General features: G+C 42.0%; 1 protein-coding gene and 1 long non-coding RNA gene across 3 annotated transcripts in view; one reads left to right on the forward strand and one right to left on the reverse strand.

The window, feature by feature from the left end:
- The window catches only part of LOC125634578 (uncharacterized), a 275,616-nt gene that overhangs the window by 7,449 nt on the left and 240,556 nt on the right, over positions 1-27,611 (forward strand). The window contains exon 2 of the long non-coding RNA XR_012667554.1: positions 893-962. This is a non-coding gene — a long non-coding RNA (uncharacterized LOC125634578). The remainder of the gene's footprint in view (positions 1-892; positions 963-27,611) is intronic.
- On the reverse strand, positions 12,291-24,171 carry CIMIP5 (ciliary microtubule inner protein 5). Of its 2 annotated transcripts, none has more exons than XM_048845523.2 (4): positions 23,927-24,171; positions 23,355-23,634; positions 19,954-19,993; positions 12,291-18,699 (listed from the first exon to the last, which is right to left on the reverse strand). In XM_048845523.2, exons 2-4 carry the CDS (start codon positions 23,621-23,623, stop codon positions 18,508-18,510), a joined length of 501 nt encoding a protein of 166 aa, XP_048701480.1. In that variant the 5' UTR covers positions 23,624-23,634; positions 23,927-24,171; the 3' UTR covers positions 12,291-18,507. The 2 variants fall into 2 exon arrangements, with proteins under 2 accessions (XP_048701480.1, XP_048701481.1); XM_048845524.2 differs by having other exon boundaries at positions 23,355-23,667.

Here is a 27,611-nt window from a genome sequence, read left to right on the forward strand (position 1 = left end):
TTGGTTTCACTGCTAAAAAAGGGAAAAATGGGTTTTGTGTTTGGGTTTTTTTTGTTTTGTTTTGTTTTTTACCTCAGGGCACTTAAATTTTACCATGAGGTAAGCTTGCCAGGGTCAACCCCAAGGAGGGATATAGGGCTGCCCTCAGTGAGTTTATCTTGTAAAACTGCAGTGCCTGCTCTTCACTATGTTTTTGCCTCAGGATCGCTCGTTTGTGTTACTTAGCACAGTGTTAAAAAGTGCAGCTTTTTTTAAGCCCTCATGTCTCTCTCAACTTGTCACAGCTAGAGGGACCCTCCAAAGGATGTGCACCTACTGTAATTACACAGGTTTCAGAGTAGCAGCTGTGTTAGTCTGTATTCGCAAAAAGAAAAGGAGTACTTGTGGCACCTTAGAGACTAACCAATTTATTTGAGCATGAGCTTTCGTGAGCTACAGCTCACTTCATGCGATGTCCACTCAGCACTTTTGAAAACCAGGCCCATAGTGCCATAGATGTCTGTGACATTTTAGATATTCTGAGGATGGCAGGAAGACATTTAAGGTATCTGCTTCACCCTAAAAATGCAGCTTATGGTCTCAAAAATATCATGTCAAAGAATACCGTGGCTGTATTATCCAATGCTGCTGTGAAGTCTACCAAATTTAAAGCGATCAAGGATGTGACTTGAACTCATTAAATTATATATACACCTTCACCAGCATATTTTTATTTGAATCTATTATATGAGTGCTTGTATCCATTTACCTGTAAAACAAATTAATGTGTCAGTTCTGCAGATTTTTTTTAAATATACCTTGTCTTCCAGGACAGGAAATCAAACAGGTAAAATGATTTACTGCCTTGCCTTGTCCTGTTTATATAATGACATTGCTTTGCATCTGTTTACAGGTCACTTTTATCTAAGCTCGCAGCACAGCTTAGAAGAAGAACACGCATCACAAAAGCGGACTGCTCTACTGTAGGACAAAACATTTTTAATTCAAATTCTAATATAACAATGACTTCTTGTTCATGTCGTTGACTCTGGACTGCCTGCCGTTCTGGCCAAATTGTTCTACTTTATACCAAATATAGGAGTCTCCCAATCAATACTTTGCAGAAAAGGAGAATACCCCTTTACATTGCAATTTATGCTTCAAGTCTTTACATTTTTCTAATCTTCAGTGGGCAGATTGCCTGTTTGGTAGCAGATGGCCCATGGTTAAACACTACTTCACTTGAAATAAGAATGCAAAGAGCATTCTTCAATGCTGATCGCTATCTTAAAAATAAATAGAAAAAAGAAAATAAGCTTTCAATAGCAAACCATTCATTTTTCTGATAATGGCCTAGAATTATCTTTAGTGTGTCCTAAACCAGAATGAGGCTCTGAGTCACAATTTTTTTTCACCAGGAACTCAAACCTGCTTTTTATTTCACTTTGTTCTCTTAACCTAGCATGGTAACAGAGAGGGCTCCAATTTTAAAAACAGCCTTTAATTTTGCAGGTGGGTGAAAATAAAGAAAATTGGCCTGAAATCTGTGCAAAATATATAGTTATTTACCTTGTTCAAACTATAAATTCAAAGCCACATTCTGCCATTGAATGCTTGTATCTGGCTCCCCCGTGTTTAAATAGAAGCCATACAGGTACCAGGGAGCAAGTAGTTGCTTCTCATGAGACTGGGTCTTTAGGTTGCAATAGAGAGTCAGGACTTTTCCCAGGACTTTTGCTGTGATGTGTCAATAGTTTCTGATCCAGGCTCTGCCTTTGAGTGCACCATTTTCATGTAAGCAGCTCCACTTGTCCTGAGGCATAACGTTTTAAGGTTCAAGGGCCTGATCATACTTCCATGGAAGTCAAATGGGAGTTTTGCCACCGACTTCAGTGGGGAGTAGGACTGGCCTAGAATTGCCCCCTGAAGCCTGTCAGAGAGGAGGGTGAATGAGCTTCAGCTGCACCAATCTCCTGTTGCAAACTTGGTACAGATTAATCAGTAGTGTAATGAATCTCCACTGCAGACCCCTATCCTGTGCAGTGATGAGTGTGCCTTGGAAGGCATTCGCTCCCCAGCTCTCACTGAGTTCAGTGAGAACTGAGGACTCGGGGGGTGGTTCCGGTCATCCCAGCAGGGGAGGTTGCTGGGATAACAGAGAAAGAAGCACCTCTTTCAAACATGGTATCCTCTGCCTGGAGGTGGGGGGTGTGATGTGTTGGAAACTCCCACTCAGGACCCGTCTATTGCTGGGGTGGCAGGCAGGTGTCATGCACTGGTGGTCTTTAGGTTGGTGGGGTTTCTTTCCTCCTCAGCCCCCTCTTCTTTCTTCAGGTTGGCTAGTCTCTAGCCTGGGAGAAGGGAAGCCTCAGACTCTGCCATTCCTCACAGGAGTCTGTGAGTGATGCCCCACCAAGCCCACCTCAGAGAGCGCTCTGCTGCGGTGGTGTCAGGTGATCAGAACTATCTGCTGGGGTGCCAGGAGATCCTTCTCCCACACACAGAGCCCTCTGCACCACAGGCTGGGGTTTGTCCCAAAGAGCAGGAACAGCACAAGTCAAACCCTCCACCTCAGCTTGCCACAGAGCAATACTAGCAGTTGCCCTGGCTCTGGTGCGCCAGAATGGAAGAAATCCCAGCCTACCTGCTGGAGCAGGAGCAACAGTAGCAGCTGGAAGCTCCCTGCTTTCCTGCTGTCCAAGCAAATGGTCCATCGGGAGCAGCTGTGGTGGTCAGGTGGCCCCAGCCCATGCATCTGCTACCCAAAAGACAATCTGTAGCTGCAGTTTTTAATTTGTGCTAGGGCTTGCCAGGGCTGAGCCCCAGCACCCCTTGGCTTGGCAGTTCATGCCTCTGGGCTTGCCACATCAGTTATGAAAGTAAAAAAAAAAAAATTGCATCAGCCCTGGCACCTGTTTCATTACAAATAAAGCACTGTGTAGCAGCTGAGCAGAGGAGGCCTTATCAGTTCCCTCCACACACACACCAGCTCCCTGAAGAGCAAAGGCACAATAGGTAAGAGGCCCCTTACCCCAGCTCTGCCTGGCTGTGATTGTTTGGCCAATTTGCTCTAGCAAATTGGGCTAATTGGGACGGGGCTTGTAGTGTTATATGGCAGGGCAACATGGAGATATTTGGTCTGGGCAGTTTCTTTCCTTCTCCTCTACTCTAGCAGCTGTGGGTGAAGTTGCAACTGCTGTCTCTGCCGGTCTTGTGGAGCAGATGGCTTTGTGGTGACAGTCTGCTCCCTGCTGCAGTGCTGGTAACTCTCACAATATTTGGTGGCTCTTGAAGCATGTAGAGCTGTGTCAGTATGTGAGACTTTCATTTTAAAACAAGAGTAACATTCTACCGCTCATGGTTGTGGAGAAAAGTTTGAAGACAAGCATGCTATGTCTCGAAAGCTAGAAGCAAATACAAAATTTGGCTTTAAAAATTTATTTTTTTTTAAATAATAATCTCATGCTTTCGGGGAGTCTGCCCTTTTAAGTGCTTGGGTATGGCAATACTGCCTCCAAGCATGTGAATGATGATCTCCTACTGGTGGTATTGTTCCCCCTTTTCAACCCAAGCAGCTAGTCAAATTTCAGGGCCCTGGCAATGTGCCAGTTGGAAGTGGAAATTGATGCAATCTTGTTTATTTACAAGGAATGTACAAAGTCCTGCTTCTCCAAAAGCAGGAAAAAAACAAGAACAAAAGGAGCAGTTTCTTTGCTAACAGCCTCAAGCCTCTTTTTAACTAGCACCAGAGGCCAGGCCCCAAATCTCTCTCTCTGTCTTTTACCAAGGTGATAGAGTACTCACAGGCTGCTGCTTGGCTTTCTTGCTTTCTGCCTCTCTCTCTCTGTTCTTGTCTGTTCTCTGTTGTGTGTTCTGTCTTCGTGTGTATATGTCTTCTGCAGTTTCCACGGTATGCATCCGATGAAGTGAGCTGTAGCTCACGAAAGCTCATGCTCAAATAAATTGGTTAGTCTCTAAGGTGCCACAAGTACTCCTTTTCTTTTTTCTAATCTTTTGCCTTCCCTCAAACACATAAACAGAGAATACTCAACACAACCACTCAGTCCAAGCTCCTGGGTGGTGTCACAACTCCCTTTTGTCTTATTTGTGGAGGGCTTCTGATTAACTTGTTAATTGACGTGTGTGTTCCCACTGGCCCAATCTCACAGAGGTTTGTGATCCAAGCCCCTCTCAACATAACAGGATGAGATGAGCTCTGGGGCCCTAAACACATACCTTTTGAGGTGTTGGCCTTAAGTTGGCCCTGGAAGCAGGGTGAGGAGACACTTATCTGACAGCACATCTGCTCTTCACTCCCTGCCTGCTGACAACCCTTGGCAGAGGGCAGAAGCTGCACTGCAGTCACTCAGAGTGCACTGCAGTCACTGCAGCTGTGTGACAGCAGAGCCAGAGGAGGCAGGGGAAGTGGGTAGGCACGGTGGGCAAATAACTATTATCTCAGGCCAGCTAGGGTTTAGCAAAAACTGCAAAACAAAATAAAACATACTCTTTTTTGCTCTCCCTACTGGAAAGTCAGAAGACCTAAAACTAGGACATTCCTGGAAAACTAGGAGACTTGGGCACATGATTCATTTTAGTTCTCCACTTTTTTAATAGTCTTCTCAGCTTGTTTGCAATTCAGCCAAATGCTTTTTTACTTGGCATCCTTTGCATTTGGTGGCTTGTCCTGCAGATTCCTATTTGTTCCATATGCCAATGATATTGTGAAAGAGCGTTTGAGGGAAATGTAAAAGAAATGTTGATGGCTGCATGCCAGTTGAGTGGTTTTACGTGTACTATGAGCCCTATAGCTTTTAGAAGCAGAACGAGAATATTGCTGTGCTTACAAAAGGCCTGCTAAATGTTAGGCTGAATAGAAGCTTCGCAAAATTTTGAATGGAAGTACTGTAAGCAAAAATACAACTTGTTGACTCAGTACTTGCTTTGTGAAATAGCTTATTCAGTAACAGCCGAGCAGTTGTAGTGGCGTCTGTAAGCCGCTCTGGGGATTGGCATGTTATTTAAAATAATATGGTTAGCTAAGCTAGCTAAGAAGTAGGTTATTAAGATCCTAACATAGAAAAAATCACAGGATTAAAAAAATAGAGATAAGACACACAAGGTGAGTAGTGTACACTGAATCTCTTTAAATGGGTTTTTATATTAAATTAGGACACTGTCCCTTTTATGTAGAAAGTTCATTGGCCATTCATAAGAACGGCCATTTTGGGTCAGACCAAAGTTCCATCTAGCCCAGTATCCTGTCTTCCGACAGTGGCCAGTGCCAGGTGCCCCAGAGGGAATGAACAGAACAGGTAATCATCAAGTGATCCATCCCCTGTCGCTCATTCACAGCTTCTGGCAAACAGAGGCTAGGGACACCATCCCTGCCCATCCTGGCTAATAGCCATTGATGGACCCATCCTCCATGAATTTATCTAGTTCTTTTTTGAACCCTGTTATAGACTTGGCCTTCACAACATCCTCTGGCAAGGAGTTCCACAGATTGACTGTGCGTTGTGTGAAAAAATACTTCCTTTTGTTTGTTTTAAACCTGCTGCCTATTAATTTCATTTGGAGACCCCCTAGTTCTTGTGTTATGAAAAGGCGTAAATAACACTTCCTTATTTACTTTCTCCACACCAGTCATGATTTTATAGACCTCTGTCTATTCCCCCTTTAGTTATCTCTTTTCCAAGCTGAAAAGTCCCTGTTTTATTAATCTTTCCTCATATGGCGGCCGTTCCATACCCCTAATCATTTTTGTTGCCCTTTTCTGAATCTTTTCCAATTCCAATATATCTTTCTTGAAATGAGGCGACCACATCTGCACATAGTGTTCAAGATGTGGGCATATCATGGATTTACATAGAGGCAATATGATATTTTTCTGTCTTATTATCTATCCCTTTCTTAATGATTCCCAATATTCTGTTCGCTTTTTTGACTGCTGCTGCACATTGAGTGGATGTTTTCAGAGAACTATCCACAATGATTCCAAGATCTCTTTCTTGAAGGGTAACAGCTAATTTAGACCCCATCATTTTATATGTATAATTGGGATTATATTTTCCAATGTGCATTACTTTGCATTTATCAACATTGAATTTCATCCGCCATTTTGTTGCCCAGTCACCCAGTTTTGTGAGATCCTTTTGTAGCTCTTCACAGTCTGATTGGTACTTAACTATCTTGAGTAGTTTTGTATCATCTGCAAATTTTGCCACCTCACTGTTTACCCCTTTTTCTAGATCATTTATTAATATGTTGAATAGCACTGGTCCCAGTACAGACCCCTGGGGGACACCACTATTTACCTCCCTCCATTCTGAAAACTGACAGGTTATTCCTACCCTTTGTTTCCTATCTTTCAGCCAGTTACCAATCCATGAGAGGACCTTCCCTCTTATTCCATGACAGCTTACTTTGCTTAAGAGCCTTTGGTGAGGGACCTTGTCAAAGGCTTTCTGAAAATCTAAGTACACTATATCCACTGGATCTCCCTTATGCACATGCTTGTTGACTCTCCCTCTCCCGCCCCCACGAATTATAGTAGATTGGTGAGGCATGATTTCCCTTTACAAAAACCATGTTGACTCTTCCCCAACAAATTGTGTTCAACTATGCATTGTAATAATTCTGTTCATTACTATCATTTCAACCAATTTGCCTGGTACTGAAGTTAGGTGTCCCAGCCTGTAATTGCCGGGATCACCTCTGGAGCCCTTTTTAAAAATTGGGTCACATTAGCTATCCTCTAGTCATCTGGTACAGAAGCAGATTTAAATGATAGGTTACAAACTACAGTTAATAGTTCTGCAATTTTACATTTGAGTTCCTGATGCTATTCACCTTTAGAACTCTTGGGTGAATAGCATCTGGTCCTGGTGACTTGTTACTGCTTAGTTTATCAGTTTGTTCCAAAACCTCCTCTATTGACACCTCAATCTGGGACAGTTCCTCAGATTTGTCACATAAAAAGAACGGCTCAGATTTCTGAATCTCTCTGATATCCTCAGCCATGAAGACCAATGCAAAGAATTAATTTAGTTTCTCTACAATGGCCTTGTCGTCCTTGAGTGCTCCTTTAGCGTCTCAATCGTCCAGTGGCCCCACTGGTTGTTTAGGAGGCTTCCTGCTTCTGATGTACTTAATTATTTTTTTTTTGCTATTCCTTTTTGAGTCTTTGGCTAGCTGTTCTTCAAATTCTTTTTTGGCCTTCCTAATTATATTTTTACACTTCATTTGCCAGAATTTATGCACCTTTCCACTTTCCTCACTAGGATTTAACTTCCACTTTTTAAAGGATGCCTTTTTGTCTCTTACTGCTTCTTTTACTTTGTTGGTTAGCCAGGGAGGCACTTTTTTGGTTCTCTTACTATGTTTTTTAATTTGGGGTATATATTTAAGTTGAGCCTCTATTATGGTGTCTTTAAAAAGTTTCCATGCAGCTTGCAGGGATTTCACTTTTTGTGCTGTACCTTTTAATTTCAGCTTAACTAACTTCCTCATTTTTGAATAGTTCCCCTTTCTGAAATTAAATACTAGAAAGTTGAGCTGCTGTGGTGTTTTCCCCGCCACAGAGATGTTAAATTTAATTATATTATGGTCACTATTACCAAGCGGTTCAGCTATATTCACCTCTTTGGACCAGATCCTGTGCTCCACCTAGGACCACTGTTCCCTCTAAGCTGTGAGCATGTGTGCATAAACACAGATCCTAAACCCCACACACGGCGAAACACCGCGCGCACAAAAATTTGCACAGAAGCACAAACATTTGCACAGAAGAAATTTTTTGTGCACACGGCCTGTCAAAAATTAGAGGGAACATTGCTTAGGACTAAATCAAGAATTGCTTCTCCTCTTGTCGGTTCCAGGACTAGCTGCTCCAAGAAGCAGTCATTTAAGGTGTCAAGAAACTTTATCTCTGCATCCCGTCCTGATGTGATATGTACCCAGTCAATATGGGGATAGTTGAAATCCCCCATTATTATTGAGTTTTTTATTTTTATGGCCCCTCTAATCTCCCTAAACATTTCACAGTCACTATTACCATCCTGGTCAGGTGGTCAGTAATCTATCCCTACTGCCATATTCTTATGATTAGAGCATGGAATTACTATCCATAGAGATTCTGTGGTACAGTTTGGTTCATTTAAGATTTTTACTTCATTTGATTCTACTCCTTCTTTTACATATAGTGCCATTCCCCCACCAGCACGATCTGTTCTGTCCTTCCGATATATTTTGTACCCTGGTATTACTGTGTCCAACTGATTATCCTCATTCCACCAAGTTTCTGTGATGCCTATTATGTCAATATCCTCATTTAATACAAGGCACTCTAGTTCACCCATCTTATTATTTAGACTTCTAGCATTTGTATATAAGCACTTTAAAAACTTTTCACTTTTTAGTTGTCTGCAATTACATGATGTAATTGAATGGGACTCTTTTTCATTTGACTGTTTCCCATCAGATCCTACCCCTATTTTATTATCTTCCATCCTCTCCTCCTTACTAGGACATAGAGGATCTCAATTAATAGATCCTCCCCTAAGGGATGTCTCTGTCTGAACCATGTGCTCCTCCACACCTGTTGGCTTTCCCCCAGTCCTTAGTTTAAAAACTGCCCAGCGAGCTTTTTAATTTTAAGTGCCAGCAATCTGTTTCCATTTTGGTTTTGGTGGAGCCCATCCTTCCTGTATAGGCTCCTCCTTTCTCAAAAGTTTTCCCCAGTTCCTAATAAAGTAAACTCCTCCTCTCTACACCATCTTCTCATCTATGCAGTGAGACCCTGCAGGTCTGCCTGTCTAAGTGGCCCTGCGCATGGAACTGGAAGCATTTCAGAGAATGCTAATATGGAGGTCCTGGACTTCAATCTCTTACCTAGCAGCCTAAATTTGGCTTCCAGGACCTCTCTCTAATCCTTTCCTACCGACATGTACCATGACTACTGGCTGCTCTCCAGCACTACACATAAGTCTATCTAGATGTCTTGAGAGATCTGCAACCTTTGCACTAGGCAGGCAAGTTACCATGCGGTTCTCCTCGTCATTGCAAACCCAGCTATCTGTGTTTCTAACAATCGAATCGCCCATTACTAATACCTGTCTCTTCCTAATAACTGGAGTTCCCTCCCCGGAGAGGTATCCTCAGTGCGAGAGGATACCATGACATCTGGAAGGAAGGTCCCAACTATGGGATTGTTTCCACCTGCTCTAGTTGGATGTTCTCCTTCCCTGAGACATTCATCCTCCTCAACAGAACAGAGCCTGTTGAACCAGGGTTGGGTTCATTTTACTGTGTCCCGGAAAGTCTTATCTATGTACTTTTCTGTCTTCTTTAGCTCCTCCAGTTCAGCCACTCTGGGCTCCAAAGCCTGTACCTGGTCTCTGAGGGCCAGGAGCTCCTTGCACTGAATGCACACTTATACCACCTGCCCATAGGGCAGGTAATCATACATGCTGCATTGGGTGCAATAAACTGGATAGCCCCCACTCTGTTGCTGGAATTCTGCCTGCATTCTCTTTTTACTCCTGCAGCTTGTTCCTTTGTTGTTTTTGTTTTTATCAGGGGGTAGTTTTGGCTTTAAGTTTAAAAATATAAAGTGTATCTAGCCCTCCCCTCCCCTCACACTCCCTCTCCCTCTCCCTCTCCCTCTCCCTCTCCCTTGCAGAACTCCTCTGTTACCTACTCCCATTTGCTAGCTCCTCTGATCACTTAAGAGTGGGCTTTTTAAAGCCCTGGTCTTCCTGAGTAGCCCCACCCCCTGGTTAAGGGTTGATGAGTGTTAAAGGGCTTAGGGCTCAAAGCCTCATTAAGAAGCTCTCAGCCTTGCCTAGCAGGCCACTAGGCTCAGCCCACGGTCTCCCAAACAAACAGACCACATGGTGTATTTCAGTCAGGCAGCAAGCACACCACAAACATACACACTACAAACATCCTTTCCCAGAGGATCACATAATCGCTCCTCCTTCACTCGGAGAACTCCCTCACAGAACTGAATAGCAAAGGCCTGCTACAGAATTTGGGTTTGAATCCAAGCTAAGGATGTTTGAGTCTGTGGTTCTGTGGCTGGCTTGTCTCTAATTGGTAGAATACAGCCAGTGCTAAGGCGCTGTGAAATAGAGCAATTTTGCTTCACAGGGATTCTTGTCAACATTTTCAATTTGTGTGGATTCGAAGAAAAAAACCATCTTATAGCTATTAATAAACATTGTGACAGTCGCTGGTGTTTGTACAATAAATTGTTGGGTTGGATTGTCTTTGTTTCTCATTTGCATCAATAATTATTACCTATATTACTTATATAGCACCTTTAAATTCATAGACCTTACAAAGTAGTTGTATTACAAAGACAGCTAATCAGGGAGTGGACAGATGGGAAACCAGAGGCAGGGAGAGTTTAAGTAACTGGCCCAAGACTGCATAGCAATTCAGTGGCAAACCCAGGAAGAGAGCCCAGGTGTTTTGATTCTGTACCTCATCTGCTGAATCAAGCTGTCTCCCATGATAGTTGGTTTAATATTTTCTTCTCTGTTCACACACTACATTTTAATGTTATGTATCGATCCATTTATGCCACCTGGGAGATTCCCCTACACACAAGCATTATCCTGGAAGCTGATTAAGCTAACTTTGCGACCATTTTGCATCACTAGAGTAGCACAAAGGGGCTCTATTGAGGCAAGGATCTGGCCCCAATTTTTACATAACATTCACACACAACTTCTGTGGGTGGTTTTGTGGATGCTTATTACTTTCCTGAGAGATTTTGAGAGTTAAGGTATAAGTCAGATGAAGTGTGCCTGGCATTTGTCCTCTCTGGGAAAGAGAGAGCTGTGATTTACAGACCTATACGACTCCACAGTTGCAGATGCAGAGCTTGTGAGATCCTTGCCAGGGAGCCAGGATTCAAGGAATTCAGCCAGCTGATCCATGGACATTTCATGAGAGGAAGAGCTACTGTTCACGTCTCTTTAAAAAACCAATAGAGCTTTTATGTTAGAAACCCTTAGATTACTTAAAATATCTTAGGAAGGTTGTACTGGCTTGGATCTGGGTGGAACCAGGAAGTTTGGACCCGCCCACCTCTTAAGAGGTTATGGCAAATTACCACTAATTTAAAAAAATGTATTGGTCTTGGCATGAATATTTGAGTTAGTGTGCCTGACTGAGGGTGATTGTTGATTCAGATCTTTATGCTGTTTATACATTACTGTAGATAAGTGGGAGGCAAACCAGAATAGCTATCTATATATAAAGCCCAGCCCAGTTCTATTATAGATCGGCATCTGATTGTTCATGTGTAACTTTTGTGTGTCTTGTTGCAGGAATCTTATTACTTTTTTATTGTTCATGCAGGACTGGTGCCCTTATTGACCTACTGAAATGACTTCTAAACAATGAAGTTTTATTTTATAATATGTATAAAAGGCAGAAAATGTGGAATTTAAATGTAGGCATTTTAAGCTATATGATTGGATTTACAGTCATCATCGGTTTCACTATATTTTGAACTACATGGGAGATAAACCTCACAAACTAAATCTTTTTAGTGTTTTAAAAAAATCAGCAAAACCCGTTTGAGAATTATATTCCTGACTTTATCAAAGTGATAAAGGTATGACAAATAAATTTGGTGTCTTGCTGTATAAATACTGTAGATTTCACGTTGATGTTTTCTTTACTTTTTATGAGCAGGGCTTGAAATGAGAACACACAAAATATGCAATTTTTTGAGCATTCGAATCTACCAAGTGCATTCAGTTAGCACTAATGTTAAAGTGCTCCAAAATGCACCAGGGAAAACACTTTATCAAGCTGAAGAATGAGAGTAATATTCTTACTGGTACATGTTCTCTAACTGTAGGAAATATGAAAAATGAATTGTCTTAACAGGTTTAATCTCTTGTTTTGGATCAGGCAAGAAATACAGCAAAGCTTATAAAACTGAAGAACATAACTATATACCATAAGAACACTGAAATATTTACAATACAATTTGGCATTGAATATTCAAATCTCATTTATCCCCATCAGTGTCATTTCTTCAAGATCTATTAATCACATTGAATTTCTATTGATTATGCATACATTTTAAGGCCAGAAGGGGCCATTATGATAATCTAGTCTGATCTTCAATATATAGCAATCTGCATTACTATGAATGAGGGCTAGCTAGCTCTGTATTAATATGCCTATTAAGGAACCTATTTGTCAAAAAAACATTCCCTGTATCTTTTTATCTGTATTGTTACAGACATATATGCTGACAAGTATTTTGAAATAAATTACCAAAATAATTGAAATTGGCATGATTTTATTGTGTTATTTTGACAAATAAAATATGCAGAATATTAAAATATTGTGTGCAGAATTTTTTAATTTTCTGGCACAGAATTTGCCCAGGAGTATAATGGTTACTTGAGATATGACAGAAATGATTTTGGATTTGGGGAAGCAAACGGTGGATAGGGTAAGGATTATAGCTGCCCTGGTGATGAGAGTGTGTGTCTGTCTTTTCTCAGTCGTTAACTCAGTTTGCAGTTTTGGTTAGATTCCCCAGCTACTCTTAAAGGGTACATCTGTACTTCAAGTGCATACCTGCACTAGTTTTAATCTAGCTGGTGCAGGTAACAGTGGTAATGATGATGCGACCTCATGGGTTAGCTGCCCCAGTACAAGCCCACCAGGGAGTCTGGGTATATACTCAGATTGCTGGTCGATGCTGGGGTCCTAGGCACCATGTCTTCACTGCTATTGTTACCCACACTAGCTAGATTAAAGATAGCATTGTTATGTCTAACACATTCCAAATATACCTTAATTTCTGGTGTAGACATACCCTAAAATGACCAAATAGCAGCAGGAGCCAAGACTGCTTTTCTCCATCTAGCTTGGCGGTTGCAATCATTCCTCTGGTGTGTGGATCCATCATCCATGCTTTTGTTACCTTTAGACTGAACCACTGCAGAGTAGGTGGAACTATGCCTCAGATAAATTTGATCACTGAAACTGGTATAGAATGCGACAGCCTTCTTGATTAAGACCTCTCACCATGGGCATGTTGTACAAGAGCTCCTTGATTAGATCTGGCTGCCTATTGGTAGGCCTTAGGTGCTAGCTTTGATTGTAGGATTCATGACTTAGCACCTGCCTACCCTAGAGAGCACCACTCTTCCTTTGTGACATTGTTGCCATTGAACTCAGCATAGGGGCTCAAGTAGGAGCATCCTCACATTAACAAAGGGGGGGCTGCTGGTGGGGGATTCTCTGCAAGGGGCTCTCAGCTTTAGAATCTGAAGTCCCAGCTGGCCTGAAATAGCCCAGAATAAACTGCACAGCCCATCTTATTTTACCAGGCTTTCATGAAAGGAAGGATGTGATGAGGGCTGATAATATATGGGTGAGGTAGGATATTGTTGGGCTCTGATTTTTATTTACTGGTTGGTAGTTTTCTAGAGTTTTGGGTTACAACTAAACAACATAAATTATCCAGCTCTATTCAAAATGTCCATGCATCACTCAGATTATCAAGGCTGTACTGCCCTTTATTTGTTTTACTTTATAAGGAATTGCTTTCCCCTTCCAGACATTTGTTAGTGAAATGTGTTTATGCCCTGATTTTTCAAAGGTGCTTGTAGCCTGCATTGATTTCAACAGGAGTTGTGAGTGCTCAGTACCTTTGGGACAGAAATAAGCTATTAATATCTAATTGCCACTTAACAGCATTTTAAAGCCATTTTCAATCCCCTTTTCAATTATCTTAATCAGAAAGTCAAGTATTAACATAATCACACATCGAATCTGGGCAACAAAGTTCTGGAATATTGTAATCTGGCAACAATGCATGGCACTGTTAATTCTAATGCTGTGCACTTTCATGATTAAGCTGAAAATCCCTGTATGCTTTGGCACAATCCCAGGTATCCTTACCAAGATTTTCTGTAGAACTACTGTTGCTTTTACCCAGGGTTTTTGCAATGGTAACATAGTGACGGCCCTGATCCTGCAAACGCTTATCGACGTACTTCATGTGCGTAAAGTTAAGTAGTCCCATTGAAATCAATAGGTCGCAGTCGAATTCTGTGCTTAAATGTTTGCAGTATTAGGACCTTGCTTTGTACCCCATAAACATGCTTCAATCAGTACCAGTACTTAGTAGAAGACCCCATGTGGCACTTCAATGGGAGCTTTGCCAGTATAAAGACAGCGGAATCAGGATCACTATTTGTAAACAAAACCATGGTAGAAATATGCTGGAGAAGGATTTCAATGATTTGTGAGCATACGTGTGATGTGAAGGCATAAGTGTGAAATTTCAAAGTATTTTTATTTCTTGCGAGTCTGAGCTACTGGGAGGACATTGGCCCCGACTTCTCTGAATAATGATGTAGTTATTGTCCTCAAGGGGACTATATGAATAAGGACAAGTTTCAGAGTAGCAGCCGTGTTGGTCTGTATTCACGAAAAGAAAAGGAGTACTTGTGGCACCTTGGAGACTAACAAATTTATTTGAGCATAAGCTTTCGTGAGCTACAGCTCACTTCATTGGATGCATCAAATAAATAAATTTGTTAGTTTCTAAGGTGCCACAAATACTCCTTTTCTTTATATGAATAAAGGTTCCATAATCAAGCTCTTAGAAAAACTTTTGTTACGTTTACAACTAGATAGAAAGACTTAAAAATATAATTTCAAAAAAATGTTGAGATGATTCATATGTAGAAAAGATATTTTAGGGATAAAATCCATGCAGAAAAAATGTGGGTAATTTAAATGATCAAAATTTCAAGTATTCAAAAAATTTCAGCTAATCTGTGAGCTGGTCAAAACCCAGCAATACCATTTTACAGAAATTTTTTGACCAGCTCTAATTTCAACCCCCCTCAAGTATAAATCTCCTGTGCACCAGTCTTCCCTTAGACACCAAGATCTAATTTCTGTGTGCGTAGGCACAGAATTTCAATGAGAGTTGCAACTGTGTACCTAAGGGTCATCTACTTTGCAAGGGGAGGCAATATTGGAGCTCAGGTAGGTACATTCCTGCTAGCTTTAAACTAGCTAGCTTGGCAGACAGATTCTAGGCAGGCTTGTACAGCCTGTGCCAGAGTATTTTTTTTTAGCCATGCTAGCTCGATTAAAGCTAGAGCGGGTATGCCTATCTGAGCTACAATCACACCCCCAACTGCAGTGTAGACGTACACCCTAAGGCAGAATCGGGCCCTTAGAGCTAAAAACTAATTTCTACCCACATTCCATATCTTCATTGACACGCCACAGTTCTGAAAAGAAGCCATTTCCCTTACTTGCCCCGAAGAACTTGGCAGCTTTTTCCCATTGCCAAGTAGCAAAGATGTGAAATGTTCCTTCTCTCATTTCCATCACGTCAAGACCTCTGAACAGAGTAGCCTGATTTAACACTGATGATGCACAGCAACTCATTCCAGCAATAAATCAAAATAGTTGCGCAAAATAAATTAGTTTTCATCAGTTAAGCCAAAACATTTTAATTAAAAAGACAAACCAGTATGACCTTTCACTGCAACCTCCCCACCTCCCTGAAATTACTGTGGCATTATTTGGCTTGATGCTTTTAATCCAATTTAAAAAAGAGAGAGAATGTACTCTACTACCCCAGTGTAAATCTGGAGTAACTCTTCAGTGGAGTTACTCTGGATTTACACAGAGGTAACCACGCTGGGAATCTGGCATGCTGCCAATAGGAATGTTCATTTTAAAAATCATTGCGTAACATTGCTTTCCCTTAGTTTTCTTTCCAAGGGATTGTTTGGTCTGGAGTGCCACCTGCAGGTTGCTAGGCATGTAACCTCAGGTGCTTTTGGTGTTCTTTGCTGAATGAGTTATAAATAGGGCCCTACCAAATTCAGGGTCCATTTTGGTCAATTTCATGATCATAGGATTTAAAAAATCGTAAATTTCATGATTTCAGCTAATTAAATCTGAAATTTCATGGTGTTGTAATTGGAGGGGTCCTGACTCAAAAAGGAGCTGTGTGTGTGTGTGGGGGGGGGGGGGGGTTGGGGCAGCGCAGAAGTAAGGATGGCACGGTATGGTATTGCCACCCTTCTGCGCTGCTGCCTGCAAGCTGGGCCCGCAGTCAGCAGCCGCCACGCTCCGGCCTCCTAGCTCTGAAGGCAGCAGCGCAGAAGTCAGGCTGGCACGGTGTGGTTTTGCCAACCTTACTTCTGCGCTGCTGCTGGCTGGGCGCTGCCTTCAGAGCTGGGTGCCCGGCCAACAGCTGCCGTTCTCTGGCCACCCAGCTCTGAAGGCAGCACAGAAGTAAGGGTGGCAATACTTCAACCCCCCTAAAATAACCTTGTGACCCCCCTGCAATTCCCTTTTGGGTCAGGACCCACTATTGGAGAAATGCTGGTCTTTGTGAAATCTGTATGGTATAGGGTAAAAGCACACAAAAGACCAGATTTCATGGTCCGTGATGCGTTTTTCATGGCCTGAATTTGGTAGGGCCCTAGTTATAAATGAGCTGTTCTGACATGAGGCTGGATGAGAGCTTGATCATGAGAGATACTGACCACCTGCAACTCAGCATGCAACTCCTACCTCAATGGGAGTTGGGGCTGCGCAGTATCTCTCAGGATAAGAAATCTAATTACAGCACAAAACTGAACGTTAATTTCCAAGGAGATAATGTAAATTACAAGCTGCACAGACTAGTCTTGGACACAGTGCTGAGCACATCTCTGTGTGCTTAGGTGGGGCAGCATTTGTTCCCCTTTGTAGCCAGCAAGCTGTGCTGGTCATTGTAGAGGGAGGGGAGCACCTGGTCTCCTCTCTACCTCTGTTAGATGCTGGGGTGGGGGAGGAAGGGGAAGCAGTCCTTGGGCCCAGGAGAGAGCCTGGACTGTCAGGGTGAGGGGACAGAATGATGGTTATGTCACCCCTGCTTTGTGCAACTCTATACAGTTGTTTTGAGCCCATTTACTATAGAAGACTCCTGCATCTCCTCGAGGGTCAATGGCAAAGCACTGAAATGGAGCCAGGCCTCCTTTCGGGATGCTCGCAGATTGTGGTGTTCCTTCATCTCCTCCAGAGAGCTCAGCTGTGGCATCCCACAAGGATCAATTTTCTCTCCAGCCTTTAAAACATAGGTGAAACCATTAGGGGAACTGTGTGTTGCCATAGTCTTAAATGGCAGCAGGTGGCACCTCCCTCTACCTCTCCTTTACTCCCCAGCACAGAGAGCACCAGCTCCAAACTGTCCCTATGCCTTGCTGAAATCCCATCACCTCACCTTCTATTGAGGGTGGCTAGCTCTCAGTTGTCAAATTGTTCCCCACCTTTTCAGTGCTTTTGGACTGCCCCCTGCTGCTGGAGTCTGAAATATAGGCAACTACAGAAAAATGCCTTTCCACTGAAGTCTGGCTAGAGCATTGTGCCCTATTGTATTTGGGTGATGACTCTGCTACAGTGATCCATACTTTTGGGATCTTCAAGCTGGATTGCTAAAGCCCTTTTCACCTTGGTCTGAGCACTCCAACCTTAAACAGCTAAAATTAGTCCAGAAAACAGCCATCCTCTTCGCATCATCTCAGTGCTCTGCATTGTACTCCCATTCCCTGGTCAAACCAAAGTCTTCATCCTTGCCTTCAAGCCCCTCCATAGAATTGAATCTAGATATCTTAAAGAATGCTCCCTCTTTCAACATGATGATGATCTTCCTGGGCAACGACATTCTTCAGGAACTATGAATCTGTTAAACTCAAGGGTGAAGCTTGTAAGAATGGGAGACCAGGTTTTCTGGGCAACCAAAACTTGGAACTTACCACTGAAGGAGATCAGAATGACTACCAGTGCCTCCAGAGTAGAGTGTAAAACCCTCTTTGTGTTAGTGTTCCCCCAGACACAACTAAATCAGATGAAGAGAAAGAGGAGGGCAGTGGTAGCAGTAAAAGGAAGGAGAGGGGAAAAAGCAAATTTAAAAAATGGAAAATTTCACCCATTTCCACAGAAGTAGGGAGAAAAATTAGAACAGAGATTTTCATCATCTTGGTTTTTACTTTTGGTGAGAAGTTCAGACATTGATGTGATGGGGAGTATGATAAAACCCTAGCTAGACAAATGGAACACAAGGGACTGCTGCTATCTAGTGCAATGATTACTTTGAAATTAAAAATATAATGTTATCTTGCATCTGGCAAGATCTTGTGACCAATCTTAGATAGGTTAGGGTTTCTTCTCTGGCAGTGACCTTGTTCCCTTTGAAGTTAATGCCATTTTCTTTGATGGGAGCATGATTGGACCCTGTGATCTAAACAGCACATGTTTATATCCATTCTAATCACTCCGAATATTATGAGGATTTCCCCAGAAGTTTTTTAAGCACAAGGTCCACCTTTGCTCATGAAAAAATGTCATGCAATACAGTGATATCAGGAAAGGCTTTGATGCTTTGTAACTTCATTACTGTGAGACTCTAAAAAGATTGTTAGCTTGAATCCTGCCACATATCTTGTTAGGGATATTTTCTTTCTAACACTAGGAGGGCTGGAACTCTTGGTCAAGTTTCTTCTTTTGTCTTCCGCTGCTGAGGAAGTAATCCATGTTTATTAGAGTTTTGCCAGTTTCAGTGTTCATTCTACTGCCGATAGTCTGGTTGGTGGTGTTGGGAACGTTGTCTGAGAACACAGGCATATACTCAGGCAGTTGCTCCTGCTCCTTTTTCTTACCCTGGAAAAAATAAATGGAAAGACCCTTGCTTAAGATTATGGGTAAAATTTTCAACAGCCTCTAATTCCCATTTTCAAAAATGAAAATGAAAGTCAATGAGACCTAAGACTCTAAGTCACTCAGATATTTTTAAAAAATTTACCTGACATTTTATTTACTGAATTTATGTGAAAATGTTCTGTAGAGACAGTAAAATTAATCATTATTAAGCTAACTGAAATTGGTGATGCCCCATCAGCTTCCAAGAAGACACACCTTAATTTGCTGTTGAAAAGTGGTATACCATCTTATTCACCAAGGGTCAGCAATCTTTAAAGAAGCAGCATCCAAGAAGTTAGCTCTCTGAACCAATCAAAGAATAGTCTGAGCACATGGTAAGTTAACGCACCGACTTTCATCCAGATAAAGTGGTTTCAGATTGGCTGGTTGAATCATCCATTTTTACATTTTTTTCCAGCTATTTGGTATTTTAAAATATAAATGGTCCTGTGTCCTTACACAGGCAAATTTCCAGTTACTCCAAGGAGGTGTTTTGGCTGAGTAAAGGCTGCAGGATTGGATTCAAAGCCATTGGTTTACATTCTTGTGATAAGATAACACTCCCCCTCTTAGAATACAGGCACCTGGGGGTGGGAGGAGGGGGGAATTCTGCTTCAAGCCAGGACCTGATACTGCTCCCATTCACAGTGAATGTGAATTTTATCACTGGGAGCATGACTTCACATTCAAACCCATTGACTTCAACAGCATTGCATGGGCTGTCAATCAGGACCCACTCTGGTGGTGGTGATGGCAAGAACATAAGATGGAAGATATCCTCCACCCCCAAGTCATCAAGTCCAGTACCCTGCTATTATAGGCAACCACATCATATAATCCCATTTATAAACTTGTCGAGCAAGATGATGATGGATTTTTTAAAATAAATGACTCAGATTCTATTGTGCTGACAATATTTCTTCCTAGGCTGATTCTTCAAGCACCCTTTTAAAATGTCCGTCCTTTTATGGCATTTGTACTTGATTCAAAACCGAGGTGAAATACACACACAGTGCATTCCATCTGCTTAGAATAAGAATAGCAGATGCGTGGCACTTCAGATTTCTTAGGCATATTTCCCTGCAGTTTTTAATCTTAAACAATTTGACAAATTACTTTCAAGGATGGCTCAATTTAGAATATTAGCCTACTAGACACTCTGTTGTAAACCAAAAAAAGCCTGGATTACAGTTAGTAAATTTATGTGTAACCTACCATTGGATCATAGTCCTTCATGAAACCCCAATTCTGGTACCTTGGAGTAGAAAAAAAAAGTTTTTAATTTACATGACTCATTCCTGTTCCGTACTTTAGTTTCATAAATTTTCTATGATTTAAAATAAACCTGATTCTGTATCATAGAATAAAGCTGCAAAAGTCAAAGAATAGCGATTCTAAGTGATCCGTTAATTTTAGGGTTCTTTTCTTTTTAAAAGAGAAAATGAGCAGGCTCAGCCCCTGATTAAGAGATTATTTTGGCCTATTTAAAATGTATAAATATTTGCAGTGACTATTGATGTCCCTTTGAGCAGAAGTGGGTATTAATGGAAGACCCCCATCACAATTGGGATCACCCTGTGCTAGGCAGGATACAAACACATAGTAAGACACAGTCCCAGTAACAAATAATAAATGAAAGGTTTTCACTCCCACTTTCTCAGGACAAACTCTTTCCTCTCAGCAGAAGTAGTCAGATAATTACAATAGTGATTTTGTCTTTTAATACAGACCAGGGTTTTGTGGGTCACTGCTTTACCGATCTCTCTCTCTCTCCAGATAATTTTTACCTCAATTGTGTGACTAGAATATCTTGGTACAGTCAGACTTTATTCTAGAACCAAGCTGTACATTCTTCTCAGAATGAATCCAGCTCTGAATTTGAACACAACTGGGCCACAAGTTGTTAATTCATGTTCTTATATGGTGCTCATCACTGTGGTACCTGAACAATGAGAATCACACACACACAGTGGATACAAAGAATTGTTTCACATGGTGCAGACATGCATCTGCTCTCAGCAGGAGCTGCAAACATCTCCATTTACTGAATTGGCTGAAAGTTCAAGAGTGTCAGCTTCAAAAACTGGATGAGCTCTTGTGTTTCAAAGACATCTGCGTTTATGGTTGCTGGCAAATGCTCCCTTGCCAATCTCTCCTATCATGCCAATAATAGATGCTGCTCTGATGTCCATCTTTGCACCCTTTTTCTCACAACAAAAATTCCATTTCCAACAACCCAGAGATCAGCTGGTGTCAATTAAAAGTTATTACTAACAATACCCAAACTTTGACATAGAGTAATCCCCAATCTTAGCCAGAATTCTAGGTATTCTACCTTGATTTTTCTGGTTAATAGCCATGTTAATAGAAAGAAATTCCTCCTAATAAGAACAAACATAGAGGTATTCTGTATGGTTTTTCACAGCCCTACAGGCTGTCTACTTTAAAAATAACAGTAAGGCAGAAGCGCCTGAAGTATGTGTTCTCCTTAGAAAAGTAACTCAATAAAGAGAAGTTTTTTGCTGTTGTGTCTGCCATTTGAGAGTCTATTTAAATTCCAAATCTGATGTTTTCAGTCCATCCATTTCCTGCTGCTCAGACTAGTTTAACAGGAGAACAGTTTCTTACAGTCATAAAGCTCTCTGTGTTTTACACCTCCCTCCTGCAATGAGCACATGGCTTTCATTGTTCATGCTAAGCTTTATTTGCAGGTAGGGGAGCAGCCACCTGCTACAGTGTTTTGTACAAATGGACAAACTGGAAGCTGTGACATGATCACAGGATTGTGAGTCAGGAAACCCGAGTCCTATTCCTGACTCTGCCACTAATTTGCTTTGTGAGTTTGGGCAAATCCCTTCACTTTCCCCATCTGTAAAATGGGGCTAATGACAGTATAGCCATCTTTCTAAAGTGCTTTGGTATCTGTGGAGAGAAGGTGCTATCTAAGGGCTTGCCTTCCTGGTAAGTTACTGCACAGCAATCCACAGTGTAAATCTACAGCTCACCAGCTTGCTGTGCAGTAACTCACCATGTGGACACTGCTACTGTGGTGTGGAAGTCCTGCAGTGCAGTTTAGCATATAATAATAATTAATTGGCATTGTATTTATTATTATTATATTTTCATATCTCAGTAGCGCCTAGAGGCCCCAAGATCAGGGTCCCGTTGTGTTAGGCGCTGTACAAACATATCGGATCTGGAGAATACTATATTTGTATTCTGAAGTACTAGTAATCAAGGACTGCCTAGGCTTCATCATATGAAAATCAGCCCATTGGTCTCATCTCCTTAGACCCTCTTTCATTCCCAGGCTACCAGAATGGAGAGGACTTCTCCCATCCCAAGCTCTGTGAGGGGATGTGGAGCTGCTGGTGAGCTTTGTTCCTCTCACCTGGAGGCTGAGTTGAAAGAGGCAAAGAGAAAAGTTAAGAATATGTCCCTGAGGAAAGAAGCAATCACTGCTAGGGTTGGTGTCATCTGCAGGAGGCTGGTGGGAGAAGGGGAGCTATCAAAAGATCTCTTCCCTCCTTTCCACTGAATCCAAGGGAAGGTCATGGTAGCTGATTACCCACTTATTACCTTGCTTCCCTGGTGTCTGGCTGGATGAGGCTGGCATATAATCAGAACTCAAGCTAACCTTGCTTTTACCAAACATATTCTTCCAGCGGGCATGTTGATGTTGTAAATTGGAGAATGATCACAAATAGTGTGTGTGTGTGTGAGAGAGAGAGAGAGATCTTAAAGCCTGTTCCATCAGCTCAACTGTGTATATATCCAATGAAAGCATAATTTATGCCCCAGGCATGCTATACACCCTGCTGATATATTAGTAACAATGGGATTTTCCCTGTGTGGGTGTGTCTATATGTGCGGGGTTAGGGGCACTCAAGAGATTTGCAGGGTTGAAGCACAAATAATTTTTTGGCAGAACACTCTGTCCAATCTCTATTTCAGCCATTTCCAAGAATTTGAGGACAGGCAATAATATCAGCATCTGTGCAATCAATTACAGATGCTGTCACATTTGTATCCTCACTGTGTGGACATCCATATACAGCTGAGCAGTATTAAGCCTGGGGTTCCTTAGTGTCTCTGTTTCCGCTCAAGCATGGCTTGCCAGGAGATACACTCCAACAGAGTATTGCCAAAAAGAGGAGAACAGAGATGGTGTTTACTCTCGGCAGTTGCAGAATTAGGGCCTGATCCAAAGTCCATTTAGTGGAAGTCTTTCCATTGACTTAATGGGTTTTGGATCAGGCCCTCAGGGTATGTCCGCACCGAGTGTAGGTGTGATTTCCAGTTCAGGTTGACATACCCACACTAGATCAATCAGAGTAAGTGCACTAAATATAGAGTGTAGCCACAGCAGTGCAAACGTCAAGCTGGGCTAGCTACCCTGAGATCCTAGGTACATACTCGCATGGCTAGCCCCTCCTGCTGCTCATACCACCGCGGCTACCCTTCTGTCTTTATCATGCTAGTTTGATCGGAGGTAGCGTAGCTATATCTACTTGAGCTGGAAATTACCTCTTCCAGCTACAGTGTAGATATAACCTAAGTCTCTGAGCAGTGGCAGTGTTAAGACAAGCACGTGAAGTTGGAATTGAGGTACTTACCAATATTTTCTTCCCCTCCACTCAGCCTCCATAAACTCCCTCCAGATCTTGTCCTGCCGAACCTGGTCCTTCCGTAGTGCTGCCTGCTCCTCCTCCCGGGCCCGGGCTGCCTGTTGTGCTAAGACCTGACTGGCAGGCAGAGCTTTCCCATGCTGGGGGGTGCTGAGAGAAGGAGACGAGGATGAGGCGAGGTCCACCAAAGGTCTGGCTGCTGGTAACCGGTACCTGGCGGAGGTGGTTCTCCTGAATCCAGTTGATCTGCTTCCCATCTGTGTCTCCCCTGTGATGCGATATGTTGTCACCACTAGGAAGGCTAAGAGGAGATGCTCTCTAAGACCATCCAATCCCACAGCTCTCTCTCCTTCATCCCTTTCTCTCCTAGCACTTTCTTTCAGGATCTGGCAAGCAATCTGCACTAAGACCCCAACCTCCAACAGGCAACCTGTGTGCTATTTTGTTTCCCCTTTACTTAATAACCCTCTTCTACTAGGCAGCTGATTTGTGTTGCTCCATTGGGTGACTGCTAAGAGAAGCATTATTGTAATAATAATCTTAAAAAGAACAATCCTTACCAAAGGCTAAAGATACCAGCTGTAGCCAGCAAGTCCTAATTCTCAGCTTCTGAAACACCAGCTACTGCTGTGTAAAGTCGAGACCATGCCACGTTGATTGCAAAGTCCCCAAAACAGCGGCTGCGTTAGTAGCAAAGCCTGGTATAGAGTGTGCTGCCAAGTTTGCCAGGCTTAGTTTTATTCTGTGTGTTCAACTGAAACAGAATCCCCTGATAGTTGCTGGTTTCCCCAGTGTGTTTACTGTCTCCATTGGAAACCAGGCTGGCTCATGAATATTTATCCCAGAGGGAGTGGAAACCAATGCAGACAGCTGCTGGGGACTTAGCTTTGAACTCTCATCAGGACGGAATTTCTGTTTGTTTAGAATAAGGTCTTTCCAGGGATCAATGTTAGTTTCACACTTTGAAAGCCTCTTAATTTCAGGCCTGACTAAGAAAACTCCCATTGAAAACTCCTGCAGGCCTCAACAATCAAAAATTGGTTCAGGAGGAGTGACCTTTAATTGCTTACTGCTCTCTGGGCAAGGAGCTGACCAGCTGCTAAAAGTCCCTGGGTGCGCTGTGACAGACTATCACATCTAGCTGGGGGTTGAACATTAAAACTGTCCTCCAGCCTCATCTTCCTTATAAATGCCACTGAACTGAAGAAATGAGCCATTTCCCAGTCTACTCTGTTACTTTGCTGGATTTCTCCTATGGGTCTGCTCAGTGACTTGCATCCCAGATTGCTCTTCAGAATATGGTACATGTGGCTGATTAGCCATATGGGGTGATACTGCCATTCAGTGGTATTTACAAGCAAGCTGAAGCGGGAGACCATTTTTAACTTTGAGCCTAAGGTCCAATGTGTTTATCAGTCAGTGCACTCCGGAGTTCAACTCCTGACAGATCAGCAGTGGGGTCTCTGAGGGAGGAGAGAGATCTATATCTCTATTTAGATCTGAATCTATATATAAACTTACAGTGATTGCCTGTAAAAGGTCAGAATTTGCCAAGAGACGCCTTCCACTTACCACAATTACTTCTTATTTTGAATATAAGAAAGGAGTCTGGAATCCCAGATGTCTCATTACAATCTTCAAGCCACCTCCTATGTGTAGAATACTCCCCCGATTCTGGTTCACCAAGCCCCTGCCAGGTCTTTATTCACATCCCTCCTTAAGACCCATTTCTTCGGTGATGTCTACAAGAAGTGAGTCAATAATAATTTAAAATTAGATAAAAATCATCCAGGTGGGTACATAGTTAAACCGGAACCCCTACTAATTAGAACCCACTCCCAGATACCTTTGTCTGTACTCTGTGTAAAGTGACATTCTAAGGCTCCAATCCTGACTTGGGATGCACAGGTGAGGACTCTTGCACCTGTACAGAGCTCAGTTTAAGTGAGTGCATTCTTGATGCAGGATCAGGACCTATGTGTCCATCTCAGAGACAGACAAGCAACTAGTGATTTAAACAGATCTTTCTGACTCTGACCCCACTAGTTGAGAAGACGGGAGTGTTTATCGAATTGGGAATTTTGGTCTTAAACCAAGGTAGGCTAGGTAGGAGTATACATATGGGACTGGGTGTCTCCTAGCATTCAGGCTGCTTCTCTGGACACAGTATGCACTGGGATGGTGGTTGTGACATGCCTGTAAAATAAAAGGACTTTAGAAAACATTACAATACTATGATTTTCTGACATATCTACTGCTTCAGAAACAAGGCGATCAAGAGCTAAAGATGGAACTTTATGCTTTAAATTACTCCACTTTCTTTAGGGATTAGAAGTCATCAAGCAGGGGTGCTTCCATACCATTAACACACAGCAGGGTGAGTTTAAAGGTGATGTTTTGACATTCCTCTGAAATTCCTTGCTGTATGTTCAAATCATCACTAATATTATGAAATAAAAAGAATGGTTTAAGGAATGCTTGCAGATAATGCACTACTTTCCCCTCTTATCATGTACCTGTAAACATTTCTGATTACCCAGAAAGGATATTGTAGTGGGGGGCTCATTTGGAATTATGATGGTTTTTGTTTTATGCTGCTCTCTCTTTATTAATGTATGTTGATGCTTACTGGGACTTGATGTAGGTATCCACGTAATCTGATTCTAATGTACAAATAGGACTTTTTTTTGTGGGGGACTGGGTACTGGACATTTTAAAAAGGGACACTCTAAGTGGCAGAAACTCTGGTCAGGAGTTAACTCTATGTAGTTTGTTCCACAGGCCTGTGTTTATGTAATGGCAGCATCCAGAACTCTCAGGTAGAGTTTTAATGATGTTCTTGATTTATAATGGTGATATGAACTGTAAACGTTTATTTGAAAAAATCATATCATTTCATTCTTTTCTACATGTGTATAATTTGCTTTTTTTCTCCCTAAGAAAATGATGTTTTACGATGTTTTTCTGTGGGGGAAAAAATCTCAGCTGTTTAGATATTAATTTTACTTGACCACAAGAGGAGGTTGTAGTTTAAGCTATGCAAAACTTGAATGGATGGCTGAGGATAACGTGCATTGCTTTTTTTAAAAAAAAAACCCATTATTTTAAACTGCATAATTTCTCCAAAATGTAAACTATTTAAACTATGCAATAGTTAGAAAAATCAGACTGTGTAAGTCAATATCAGCTGTATTTTTTCTTATCTGGAACCAGTTTATGCTTTGCTTTTGGTTGAAATTATTTGAGTTGGTAAATTTATTGCTAGAACTCCCATCCCAATCCCATAATGAGCTCCATGAGGCGCAGGGGTGAGCCTGTGTTATTCTCATTGAAGGATAGGGATTACGAGTCTTGTCCTTAAACACTGTATTGTTTCATAGAAATGGTTTGGAAAATTCAGAGAATTTTCATCTATCGGCAGAGAATTTTGTCTTTAGAAGTGGAGAGGGAGGGAAGACGGTAATGAAGTCAACGTGGTAGAAAAGTCAGTGTGTATTGGCAAATGGCAGAAAATATCTGTTTCCTTCCAGTCTATGGCACTCTGGTCTTGTGGTCAGAATTCCACGGCTTGGCCTTTGTGCTCAGGCTGATCTCCATCAAAGTTAGTGTGATTCTGTGCAGAGGCAAGGTTCTGCCCATGGGATTTGGTTTCAGGACTAAGGGTCTGGAATTCTTCCCAATGTGTTTGTTTTTCAGAAGTCTCTTTTTTATATTTACGTTTCCATACATTGCAGAATGGTACCGTAACATGCAGTGTTCTTTTCCTCTCCCCGCACTCACGAATGTGTTGGGATTTTTTTCCTGTATAAATAGAGACTTTTTTTTTATATTGAATGAAATATGCATTCTTCTAAACTCTCAGGATTGTCACGTTTGCTGTGGTGTTTTGTGAAGATGAGAGCAGAGGAGTGGGGTAGTGTTGCCAACCCTCCAGGATTGGCCTGGAGTCCCCCAGAATCAGCATCGATCTCCCGGTGACTATTGAACGCAATCCAGGAGATTTTAATAGGATCAGTCAGAGTTGGCAACCCTAGAGTGGGGGATAGGAAGAAGTCTGGGTTCTTCCATTCTTGGGCCTGTCGCTGAATTGCAAAGTAGCCTTGGTCAGGCATGTCATGTAACCTTTCTTTGCCTTTTATATTGTATAAAGCATTGTGCACAAACTATAATTAAAATCATAGGTGAGAAAACTACAAAAAGGCCATTTAAAGTGTTTGTCGACTTGCCGGGAAGATTGCCATAGAT

The sequence above is a fragment of the Caretta caretta genome, chromosome 3 (assembly GCF_965140235.1).
Source record: "Caretta caretta isolate rCarCar2 chromosome 3, rCarCar1.hap1, whole genome shotgun sequence".
NCBI classification, from domain to species: Eukaryota; Metazoa; Chordata; order Testudines; family Cheloniidae; genus Caretta; species Caretta caretta.